At 34.8% G+C, this 12,761-nt stretch overlaps 1 protein-coding gene across 7 annotated transcripts in view; it reads right to left on the bottom strand.

Moving 5' to 3' along the window:
• Nucleotides 1-12,761, bottom strand: part of SLC39A10 (solute carrier family 39 member 10) — a 112,841-nt gene that overhangs the window by 5,126 nt on the left and 94,954 nt on the right. For all 7 annotated transcript variants that reach the window (XM_074339542.1, XM_074339534.1, XM_074339530.1 and 4 more), the window contains 3 exons: nucleotides 11,417-11,785; nucleotides 10,157-10,237; nucleotides 3,728-3,918 (listed from right to left, as the gene is read on the bottom strand). In XM_074339542.1, coding sequence (XP_074195643.1) covers nucleotides 3,728-3,918; nucleotides 10,157-10,237; nucleotides 11,417-11,785 — 641 coding nt within the window. The remainder of the gene's footprint in view (nucleotides 1-3,727; nucleotides 3,919-10,156; nucleotides 10,238-11,416; nucleotides 11,786-12,761) is intronic.

Below are 12,761 nucleotides of genomic sequence, written 5' to 3'. Positions count from 1 at the left end.
TGACTTGGAAAAAAAGGCCTGGAAGTACACACTGTTCCCCAATTAAAAAAAAAAAAATGTGAGCATGTCATCACTACTACTTAAACTTTTTAATGGCTCACCAAAATTTACAAGATAAACTCTAATCTTTTCAGCATGGCATGTTGTATGACTAAAGTGATCTAGTCAACATCTACCTGATGATGCTATGGATATAATTTTTTAATCCATTTTTTCCACTTCACATTAGAAAATGCATAATTTCAGTTTTATTAAAATCCTAAAATTTATGTGAATAATTTGTCCCCCTTTTCTTGGACATTTAGAGTGTTTCCAATATAAGTGTGACATTATAAATACTATTAGAAAGAATACTTTAATAAGATTTTATTTTTGTTTGCTTCCTTATTTTATTAGCAGTAGTCATTTTAGGTTATTTCCTCAGCATATAGTCCCACTAGTAGACTCACTGGTCAAAGAATGGTCATATACTTTTTCCTCTTGCTTCTAATATACTCATCTACATTCTTTAAGACTCAGCTCAGATTTCCTATTCCAGAAAAACTTCCCTAATTTTATTTCCCAATTTTTTTAGTCAGCCTCTCTCTGTAGTTCCACAAACCTGGTGAACCACTGTATTATAATATGTATCAAAAGAATCGTCATCAATGGCTACTTTTCTTCTTTATTAGACTATAAATCCTTACTGTAAACACTCTCTTGTTCTTTTTACACCTTTACCTTCCTCGTATAAGAATTCTTCATTCATCTAATTGTGAAGTACATCTCCAGCAGTACGGAAAATATGACAAAAATGCCTGTGCTCCTCGAACTGACATACTAGTGGGGCACAAAAGGAGCTCAATAAATAAGCAACATGTTTAGTGTATACTTAATAGATCGAGATACAAGTGATAAGGTAAAGTAGGGATAGAGGATATGAAATGTTGGGGAGGATGTCAAAATTTTAGATAGGATGCCTCACAAGAAATGAGGGAGCTAGCCAGAAGAATGTCTGCAGGCAAAATATTCCACCTGGAGTGACCAGCAAGAGGCAGAGTGTGCTTCCTGGGGAAGAGGGGGAAATGAGGTATGGTTAGTAAAACGAGGGGTGGGGCAGGGGGAGTGAAAATGCTAAAGGAAGATGAAAAACCTTGAAGGTCAAAACAAGAACGTTAGTGCTTTTTCCTCTGAGTAAGATGGAAAACCACCGAAGGTCTAAAACACACAAGCGACATGATCTAATCAATAAAAAAGATCACTCCAAGCTGTTGTGTTGATACAGAGTGTGGTGGACAGGGCAAGGGCAAACGCAGGACGAACAGCTAAACAGAGAAAGAGGATAGTGGACTGAATGAGGGATGGGAGTAGAGATGGTTAGGAGATGGACCTGAGAACTTAATGACCAACCAGACGTGGGGAGGACAGAGAACAGAATCGATGATATTCAGGGCTTTGATCTGAGCAACTAGAAGAACAGAGTTATCATTTGCGAGATGGAGAATTCTATAGGGCTGCTGGTGCAAGGAGTGGGGCTGGCAAATAGCAAGAGCTGGGTTCTGAACACACTAAGTCTACAGTGCCTTTTACACATTCAGGTAAGCAGGTGCATAGACTAATCTGCAGCTAAGGAAAAGGTCTGGAAGAAAGATGTCAATTTAGGAATCATCAGCCAATAAATATGCCACAAGATTAGATAAGATTAGAGGGCTTTCACCAACATTTAGAGGAAGGAGAGAAAAAAAGGATCCAGTAAAAGCAACTGAAAAGAAAGGCTAGAAAGGTGGGTAGCCAAGAAATGGTGGTGGCACAGAAGCCAAGTGATGAGAGAGTTTCCTAAAGAAGAGAATGATCAACTGCCAGATGCAAGTAAAATGAAGATGGGCAGGGTAAACGACCAGTGGGCTTAGCAATGTAGTAGCCGACGGTAAATTTGACAAAAGCAATCTGGCAGAGCAGTCAAGGGGGAAACCTGATGCGGCCAGCCTCAAGAGAGAAGAGAAGGAAAAAAACAAGAAATGGTGATTTGCTGTGAGGGAAGGAGAGCAATAGACATTTGAGAGAGAAAACAGAAATTGGTGTTAAGAAAGGTCCACCTCCCCTGACTTTTTAAGAAGGGAGAAGTAACATGAGGTTTACATGCTGACAGGAATGATCCAGCAGAGAAGGAAAAACGAATGGCGCAGGAAAGAGAGGGGAGAATTTAAGGGCGTTATCGAGAGGTGCTAAGTTCTAGGGAATGATGTGAAGAGCAGGCCTTAGCTAGGAACACAGACATTTCTTCATAGTAACAGGAAAGAAAGTAAACAGGCACAGATACAGGGAAATGAGCCAAATGGTGAAGGGAACTTGGAGGAGGTTGTCTTGAAGTTTCAGTGTTCTCCATGAAGCAGGAAGCAAGGTTATTAGCTAAGCATGGGGATAAGAAATGAAGTATTAGAGGTCTCAGAAGAGAAGGGGTGAAATGGCTACCTATAGGTACAGAATATAAAGATTTTTATTTTTGTTTGTATTTTCTAAACTTTCTGTAACAAATAGTCATTAATTCTGTGATTAAAAATTTAGGACATACACTTTCGAAATTAGATTATCTATTAGATCCTACCAGGAAGAAAAAGTAAACACAGTATCTAGTTAGTTAAAAACAAAAAGAAACCAAATTGCTAGTTCTGCAAATACTCTGCCTAACATATTTAGGATATTAAAGTAAAATTAAAATAAAACCAATTATTAGTGCTTAGATTTACTGACTTTTTAAACTTTTTAAAAGTATAGTCGGTATACAATATTGTATTAGTTAGTTATATTAGTTTCAGGTGTATACCGTGTTTCCCTGAAAATAAGACCTAGTTGGACCATCAGCTCTAATACCTCTTTTGTAGTAAAAATTAACATAAGACCCAGTCTCATTTTACTATATAAGACCGAGTCCTATATAATATATAATGTAAGACCAGGTGTTGTATTAATTTTTGCTCCAAAAGACAATTTAGAGCTGATTGTCTGGCTAGGTCTTATTTTCAGGGAAACATGGTATTATAGTGATTTGACATTTTTATACCTTACAATGTGATCACTCCACTAATTCTAGCACTCATCTGTCACTGTGCAAACTTATGATAATATTATTGACTATATTCCCCTTCCCCTTTTCACCCAACCCCCCGTACCCTCCGTTCTGGTAACCATCCTTTGGTCTCTGTTTCTAGGAGTCTGTTTTTCTTTTGTTTGTTCATTTTTATTTTGTTTTTTAGATTCCATATATGAGACCATACAATAGGTTTATTAACTTTAAGGTTACAAATAAGGGAAATGACATAAATTCTTTGAAATATTTTCTGCAGAAGATTGGCTAACCTAAGAGGTACAATATTTCTTTCTTGTTTGCCATAAAGCAAGCTCAAAGAATTATTTTGTTAAAAACAATAACAAAACACTTCTACCCCAATATTACAAAATCTTCAAAAAAGTACAATACTTGTGTAATTTTATCTCTAAATACTGTTGATGATTACTTTAGATAGCAACATCATTTGGTCAAAAATCTTCAGCATCTTAAGTCATTTCCAAAGGAGTCCTCCTAAATCTTTCTATAATAGGCTATTGAGGATATCACATGTCTTTAAAACGGGCTACATTTCTTTTAAATAATTAGTCTTTCAAACCACATCCAAAGATGTCTTCCATTTTTGGAAGCTGCGTTCTATTTACAGCTTTAGTATAACAACAAAAACACAAGGCATCTTACCATATCCACCAAGGCGACGTAGAGGAACATGCCAGCAGTGACGGCAAAGATCCAGAGCGTGATGTTATTGGCGTACTGCCCCACGGCGGTGCCGATGAGCACGCCCACGTAAGCCATCATGGCAGACAGGAGGTTGTACACAATCGCTTGCTTGACAGTCATACCAGCCTTAAGAAGAACTGCAAAATCACCTGCAGTTAAGATATAAAGTGAAAGTTTTAAAACAACAAGATTTTACACCCAAATTTAGGAAAACACCAATATAAAACAAAATTAAGAATGATACAAAAAAGATGACTTTTAATGACTACAATTTTGTTATGAAAATTTATCTTTTACTTACTAAATTAACCTTAATACATGCAAAAACGTGGGTGAATCTCAAAGGTATGATGCTGACAATACGAAAGGTTATATATGATTCCATTTATATATTCTCAAAAAGAAAACTGTGGTGGTGGAGAACATTCAGTGGTCATCAGGGAGCAGGGGTGGGAAAGGGGAGCAGGGGTGGGAAAGGGGTGTGACTATAATGGGAGAGCATGTGGGGGGGGTTGTTAGGATGATAGAATTGTTCTGTATCTGACAGTGATGATGGTTACACAAATCTAAATACATGGAAAATTCAAAAAATTACATCAAAAGCAAGGTCAATTTTACTGTATATGTGAAATGGAAATTTTTTAAAAAAGAAAAGCAGGGCAGGAAAAAGAACTAGGTCACTTTCTTTTTGTGAGCAACAACTAAAGCTCTGATCGCTGCCCTTTTTCCAAAGGAAAATGGCCTAAGTAAGAACAGAGGTAACACTCTTTGAGTATACTGTATGCTGTTTATATTAATGTCTTTTCCCCCAGAAAAACATTTAATCTTAATTCTGAAAATGCTAAATATGTAAACAAGAATAAAGAGACTTTTCTCACTCATCTATCTAATGTTAGAACTAGGGAATAAAAGGATTGTATATTGTCTAGATAGATGTTATTAGAAAGGCAAAATGCTGCTAGAAATAATATCTTTGAAGCTCAAGTGTCAAAAAGTAATAGTTTTACTAATTTTAACAAATTTTTTTGTTTTAGTTATTAAATATACAAACATCCAATCAATTATTGGACACAGTATAAGCAAGATACTGTGTAGAACACTGGAGCGTGTTTCTTTTTAAGACTAAAAATACATGATCTGTTCTTTTTTAACTTATTTGTTACAAGGTTCTAATCTATAATCTGTAAATGGATAGTCAACAACAACAAAAACATTAGTGCAACGAATTATTTTTCCATGTTCCAAGAAATTACATACTGCAAATTACATGCTACAAACTACATCCTACAACATTATTTGGGAAAGCTAAAATAATACACCTAAGGTGATTATCTACCAATGGCTTCTAAATTGCTCTTCTTCAGTTTCCATCTAATGCTGTCTCTTTACATTGTTTCTCCTCTGATCCTAAATACTTAATTCTCCTGGTGAGACTTGGATTCAGTATCAGCTTTTATCTCTTCTCTCCCCTAGAGTTTTTATTTTTTCTGGCCTTTCTGTCTCAGCTTCCTCTAAGGAAAGGGCTCCCTAACTTCTTCCTCTACAAATTTCCAGGCCATATTTTCAATAACTTACCTACCAACCATGCTAAAGAGACAATTTCACTTAGCAGGGGGTTAGATAATACAAAATGAGACTACAGAAGTGTCTTTTAGATTATAAAGTAGTCTTCCCTTTTATAAGTTTCAAAATGGGGTGTTAAAGGGGGCATTATTTAATGCTCAATGAACAAAAGTATTACAGATACAAACTATGTCAAATTTGATGGCTTCTTTGATATTGTTGGATAGCAAGATGATTTACTTCATCCCTGAATAACAACCAACAGCATGAATTAACTAAAAGATCCAACATGATTAATTTTTAGTTCATACTTTTTTAAAATTGAGGTATAAATTACATACATTTAATTCTTTTTTGGGGGAGGGGTATAGAGCTCTATGAGTTTTTGACAAAAGTATATATGATATAACTCTAACTACCATCAAACTCTGGAACTATTTCATCACAGCCCCCTCAAAATTCTCCTCAGGCCCCTCACTCCTAAACAACCAGTAATCTGCTTTCTGTCCTACAATTTGCCTTCTCCAGAATATTATATAAATGAAATCGTATAGTATATAGTGTTTTGAGTCTAAGAGTTTTTTCACTTATGTGTGCATGATTCACCCATGTTAGTTTATATAAGAAAGTCACTGCTTTTTACTAAGGAATATTTCATAGATGAACCATAGTTTAATTTACCTATTCATCAACTAAAGGACATGCAAGTTGTTTCAAGTTTTTGGCAATTACGAATTAAAGCCACAGTACATATTCATAAACAGGTTTTTGTATAAACATAAGTTTTCATTTTTCATGTAGGTACCTATATGAATGGGATTTCTGAGTCATATATTAAATGTATTTCTAACCTTATAAGGAACTACATTCCCACCTGCAATTTATGAGTTCTGGTTGTTCCACATCCTTTCCAGCCCATGACAAATCCAGCACCTGAAATCTCATGTGTTTATCTGTCATCTGTACAACTTCTTTAGTGAAATGCCTGTTCAAGTCTTTTGCCCAATTTCTTTGTTGCATTGTTGGTTTTCTTATTATTTAGCTGAGGGGTCTTTAAATATCCAAAAAGTTTTTTATCAGCTATGTATTTTCCAAATATTTTTTCCCAGTATGTGGCTTGTCTTTTCATTTTTAGTGTCTTTTCTATAGTGTTTTTAATTTTTATGAAGTCTATTTTATTACTTTCTTCCCTTAATGGACTATTCTTTTGGTGTAGTATCTAAGAACAATTTGCCTAATCCAAAAACACACAGACTTCTAAAAGTCTTTCTTATATTTAAAGTTTTTTCATTTACATCAATGATTAATTTTGAATTAATTTTTGTCTATGGTATGAGGTTTTTTTTGTTTTTGTTTTTTTGAAGTTGATATCCAATTATTACAGCAACATTTGTTGAAAAAATCTATGCTTTCTACACGGAATTTCCTTTGCACTTTTGTTGAAAATAAATTCCCATATGTGAGGAATCTATACTATTCCACTGATATATGTCTATTCTTTCACTAATATAAATTGTTTTGATTACTGTGGCTTTACAATAAATCTTAAAATCAACTTTGCTGTCCTTTTTCAAAATTCTTCTGGCTATCCAAGTTTCTTTGCCTTTCTGTATAAAATTTTGAAAAAGCTCATTGATCTTCAGAAAAGCCTGCTGGAATTTTAGTTAGGAATGCACTGAATCAACAGGGAAGAATTAGCATCTTATAACTACTGAGTCTTCTGGTCCACAATCATAGCTCATCACTTCATTTCAGTCTCCTTTGAGTATTTTTGTTGGTGTTTCTCGTTTTCAACATACAAATTCTAGGTCTGTTTTGTTAGATTTAATCAAAGTATTTAATTTTTTTGGTTTAACTGTAACTAGTACTTTTTAAAATTTTCAGTTCTAATTGTTCATTGCAAGCATACAGCAGTATAATTTTTATATAATGATCTTATATCAAGATGAATTATTTCATTTAAAATCTATCTTTGCCCTAGTCTTCTCTCAGGTTATAAATTCTTAAAGGTATCTGCGTATTTTTTTCCCTTTTTCTCCACCTCCCTTTTCTCAGGAAGAACCTGTAAAAACATTTGAAAAATAAATCAAAGGAATACACTGAATAAGCAATCTATTCATCTTTTGATAAATCAATATTATTTCCTTTCTCTTGACAAAAGATATCATTAGCACAACGAAAGAGGTATGCCTGCCAAAGGTGTTAAATCAATGTGGTCCAATGCTATCGCTATGTAAAATTTGCTAACAAATAATTGAGATTTTTTTAAAGCAAATACATATTTTAAGGTTCTTTATTTTTGCCTTAAATAATTCATGTACGCAACATATGTATAAATCTATACAGTGAATGTTCAATTTTCTTTGGACAATTTAGCCCATTATGGAAATAATATTTTTCAAATGTTTGTACAAGTCCTATTGAAAGGATGGGGGAAGTGGAGAGAACACTGCAGAGTAATATTGTAACTTACTTAAATTTGGCTATACAAATTTGGCAAAAACAGGAGAGAGGGTAGCAATAATTCAGGCAATCTCATCCATTATCACACCCCAGAGCAAACATGAAATGAGATATATATATAGATTTTCTATTTCCTCAGATGGTTTCAATTTCTGCACACATCTTAGACTGAACCTCCTGAGCTATATATAGTTCTAGGGTTTAAAAGCACAAGTTTTTTAATATCACATTCCTTAACACACACAAAACCCCCACCTGGTACATCATCAGAGAAAACAGCAATCTGCTAATAAGAGGAACACCAAAACTTGGAATTCTGACTGAGTGAGGGTCGGTCTCCAATGTGCTGCCGTGTATTTAAATACATGTTTTTCCCCTTAGTGTGTGACTTTAATATATAAATCTCAGAAGTTTTAGGAATTCATGATCAAAAATTTAACTAGGGCAAAACAGGTTTTAGATCAAATAAATTCTCCTGGAATGTGACGTATTATGTTGCTTTGCCAACATCTTAACCTATGAAGCCTGGAGAGGACGTCTCCCTATCCACCTGCCATGCTTCTACCTTAGCCTGTAGGGACTGATTTTCCCCTTGTTTGAAGTTCTGAGGAAGAAGCTTCTATGCCTCTCTCTACATTGTTTCTCTCCAAGTAAGAATAGGTAATCTAATCAGAGTAGAAATATTCATCTGGCCCTATTTTACCAAAGTGCCCCATTACTGGGCTTCGAAAACAAAAATTAGGCTCCACAATCATGTTTTTTTTTTTAACTTCCTTTAGTTATAGTCAGTAGACCTGTTCCTACCTTGTAGATAAATACAAGGGATAAAAAGCCTTTTCTATCACTTCCAAAGGAGAAAGCTGGGTCATTTCTTTATGCTTTCTTCCCAAGGAGCCTAGGCAGCTACAATATGGGACAATTTATGTCAAGTTAGCGCTGGACATTGGAAGAAAAGGCACATTTTCATAAAGTCTGATTTCCCTTCTGACAAAGTTCAGTAGATGTACTGTGGATTGATGTTTCCTCTCACAGCAATAGTAACATCTCAACCTGTGGTTGGTGGGGATAAAAGAAGTAGAGTTGGGGTCTGAATGTCGCACTGAGGAGTCCTGGGACCAAGCCGAGTTCTATGCTCCAGCTTTGGCTAGAGCTCTGCATTGAGTATCCAGGGCTTCCCTCGCCATTGAAATATGTACTGCATTCGTTTTAATGTGGCTGTCCTTCCTTGTGTGTCATTCCTTCAATGAGAAACTAAAGACAGAAAAAGGAGTACCAAGGTAACCACCCCTAATCTCCAAACTCCCTGCTGTCACTTCTGTGCGTGTGTGGATTCTTGGGGGTTAGGGCAAATCAGTAAAACTACACTGAATCATGAAGTAGCTTGACATACTCCGTTCAAGGGGTAATGGGTGGGTAGGAAGGGAAGTTGGAGGTTTTCCTAGCATAACACTGTCAAATGATAGATGTTGCATAGCCAGATAAATTTAAGAAAAATATTAAATTAGAAAGATCAAATGAACAAATTCCTTGGATATTCAAAAGATGGAGTTAGTTTTTTTTCCTTTAAAATCAATGTCATCTCCCCATCCCTCAGATATTCTCTGTGAGTACATATTCACATCTTTTATTTCTGTTTTTCCATTTATAGAAGAAAACCAAACCATTTGGAGACAAACTAAAAAGTCATTGGTAGGTCAGTAATTGCCAACTAAAACAACAAAGAAATAGCATTTTATACTTATTAAATTGACAAAAATTAGAAAGTTAATTAATGTCACATATTGGCAGGGATGTGGAAACAAACACTCAGGTGTTGCTGGGTACAGATTCCACTAGTGTGGCCATTTTGGATGGTGATATGGCATTCTTAAGCGTGCATATACTAGGACTCATCAGGTCTGTTCCTGGATAAGTACCCCAAATATGTTCTCATAAGGGTGCGTAAGCAGGAAGTCTACAGATGTTCAACACACCATTATCTGTGGTGGCAGGAAATTAAAGGCTATGTGGTATGTCCAATACTAGGTGCCAGATACGTAAGATGTGGTAAACGCACACCTCTGAGCACTGAGCAGAAGCCATGTAGTACATTAACTCATGGTAACAAGAATAGAGTTTAAAGACAATGATCAGTAATGTAAGGTAAGAAAATGAATGGCATATACCATAATATTGTTTACATAATTGAAATACACATTTTTAGGAACATATATCAAAAATTACACAGTAACTGAGAGAACAGTTAACTCTTTATATTTGCCATTGGCCATTTGTTTTAACACCTCTAAAATTTGGATGCATTTATAACTGAAGAGGTCTTAGATTTGAGGAAACTTGGTAAAATTGTAAAGCTTATATTACCTAATTCATGTGGCAGTTCATGACAGAAGACAGCTATGGAAGTACTGATTCCTCCTGTCAATCCAGCACTGAAAGCTGCTCCTGAAGTGAGGGGGGTGGAGGGAGAAAAAAAAATAAAAAAAAATCAAAAAACGTTTACTGATCTTCTGTTTTTTCCATTTGCGTTAATGACAGGTACAGTCTCTTTTGCCTATCTAAATTAATTTCATAATATATGAGTGACTCACTTATCTTACACACTGTAGTTTTTGAGCATACAGTGAGGTACAATGTGTTGATAACCAGAGAAAGCACTACTCAGTGAAAGAAATGTTACCTATTGAATTAAATTCTCTATTTGTGTATCCTTCTAATTCACTAATAGTTTGGGAGTGATAATGGTTTACAGTGTTTCAATCTCTAAGTGACAGTTTGATGTTCAATTTTAAGGCATCAGCCTATGTAGAATTGCACTTGCTATCTCATATTAATATTTATAGACATTTAAATAGCTAGTAGTATCCTTATCCAAATCTTTCTGGGTCTAGAGCATAAATGGTACAAAGTATTATTTGGCTGATGGTCTTGAGGACTGAAATCAAAGGTATAAATGCATCTAATTTGACTAGTAAAATTCTTTATTCTTTAACATTGATAGCAACTGTGGATTCAAAAATATGATCTCTCCTTTCTGAAAGAAACCAATGCCTACTTCTGAGTGATTATTTCATCAGGTCTGGATCTAAAAGAAAATCATGCACTGATAACATTTATTGTTCTAAACTGGCAATATCATTTTACATTAGCAAGATTCTAATATGTTACATTTGAATCTGGTACAAAGAATTTAACATTATAAAATTTTTCTTCACCTTTTCAAAGATGTAAAAAAATTATCAAATCCAATATTGAAATTAACTTGTTCTCATTTGGGGATGTGTAAATATATATGAAGATATAATGTTAAGATAGCTTTTTCAATATGGTGACAATGTCTTGAATAAGAAATTAAGTTACTAAAGAAGTATATCATAGACATTTGTTTACATGTTCAAAGGAAAAAAACAATGAAATTATACCTGTCCATCCCCAAATAAACTTATCAAAAACATTAACATAGCCTTTGGAAAAACCAAGTGACAGGAGTAATAAATAACAGCATATTTGTTAAACTCCAAATTTTAATCTTATGTATCATAGTTCCTAAGATCAGCACTGAAATATTCGAATAAGGAAAACGATCTTCAAGAGCAAATTATAACCCGTTTCCAGTCCACTTACCAATGGCTAACCCATCACTGAAGTTGTGGATGCCGTCCCCCATGATTACCATCCAAGCTATATTAGCTATTCCTGTTTCTTTCACATCTGATCCAGAATGACAGGGACCGTGTGAATGATGAGAATGTTTGTGGTGCCACTGATGGTTATGTTTCCTCAGTACAGTTTTACTCTCATCATGGTGATTATGTGTAGCAGCATGGAGATCATGCTCATGAATGGTATGTAATCCATCACTGTGAGAATGGTCCATGATTTTCTCCTCTTCTACACAAAGATAATTTTTAGGAGGGGATTCTTGTTGGCCTTCTAAATCTGTCAGTTCAGTTTCATTAAGTCGATCTTCAGAAACAACCGAGTCGTCAGTTCCTGTATTTATAACAGCAAAGGATATGCTTTATCAACAAATAAATGAATGAACATTTGCTAATTTAAACCCAAGAATAGAGTGTAATGAGTATTTCTTAAGTGAATGTCTTTAAGAATTCACTAAATCAATAAGTATATAAAAACAAATAAAACAAATAAAAAAATATGAGTGAGCACACACAAAAACCAAACTGGGGTTTTGAGGGAATGAGCTAAAAGCAACAGCAGGGAAAGTGAGGAGAAAAATTGGCAAGCATGAAGATACTGTGAAACTTAAGGAATGCACAATGAACAGCTGATAAAAATCAAAGGGTGAAAAGTTACTGTAGCATTTGCAGGATAACAAAATGAACCCCTAATTTTTCAGAGAAAGAACGTCCTTTAAAGTTTACCCACTTTAACCGTCTCTTATCTTTTCAGAAAACAAAGACGAAATTTAAATAACTTGCATCCTGCCATGCTCCACCTATCTGATGATGCTACTCAGATCATTACAAGAATGAAGTTCAGAAACTCATGTAAGTGACAACAACATGAGAACTTTTTTTTTTTTAATTGAGGTTGGCCTCTTACATAGTTTTCAAAAGTTATTTATTATGTGACAAAGATCTTAATACTTCCCAAATTATATTTGGGGCCAAATCTACAGGTAGGGTCCAGGCAGCCCCTTTTCTGCAGAAAATGAGTAGTGCACTCAGGGTAAACACAAGTTCAAACAGAAAGAGGGCAAATTAGGTTTAAAATGTTTTTATGTTTCCCTGAAAATTGTAAGCTACCTTATTACATGTATCAGGCAACAGAATAGATGGATGGATAAGCAGAGATTTTAAGTACAGAGACCATTCTCCTTTAAGTACAAAGGCTGATTTTCCTTTTTCTGTATAAAACCAATCACAAGTGGAGGCCACAAAGATTTTGCATTGTCAAGAAATAAAATTAACACTAATCTACCATTCACAAAGCATTTGTATGTGTT

Source organism: Rhinolophus sinicus, linkage group LG01 (assembly GCF_036562045.2).
Source record: "Rhinolophus sinicus isolate RSC01 linkage group LG01, ASM3656204v1, whole genome shotgun sequence".
In the NCBI taxonomy this organism is placed as follows: Eukaryota; Metazoa; Chordata; class Mammalia; order Chiroptera; family Rhinolophidae; genus Rhinolophus; species Rhinolophus sinicus.
Note: the sequence above shows the minus strand (reverse complement) of the source record. Positions and strands in the feature narration are given on the sequence as shown.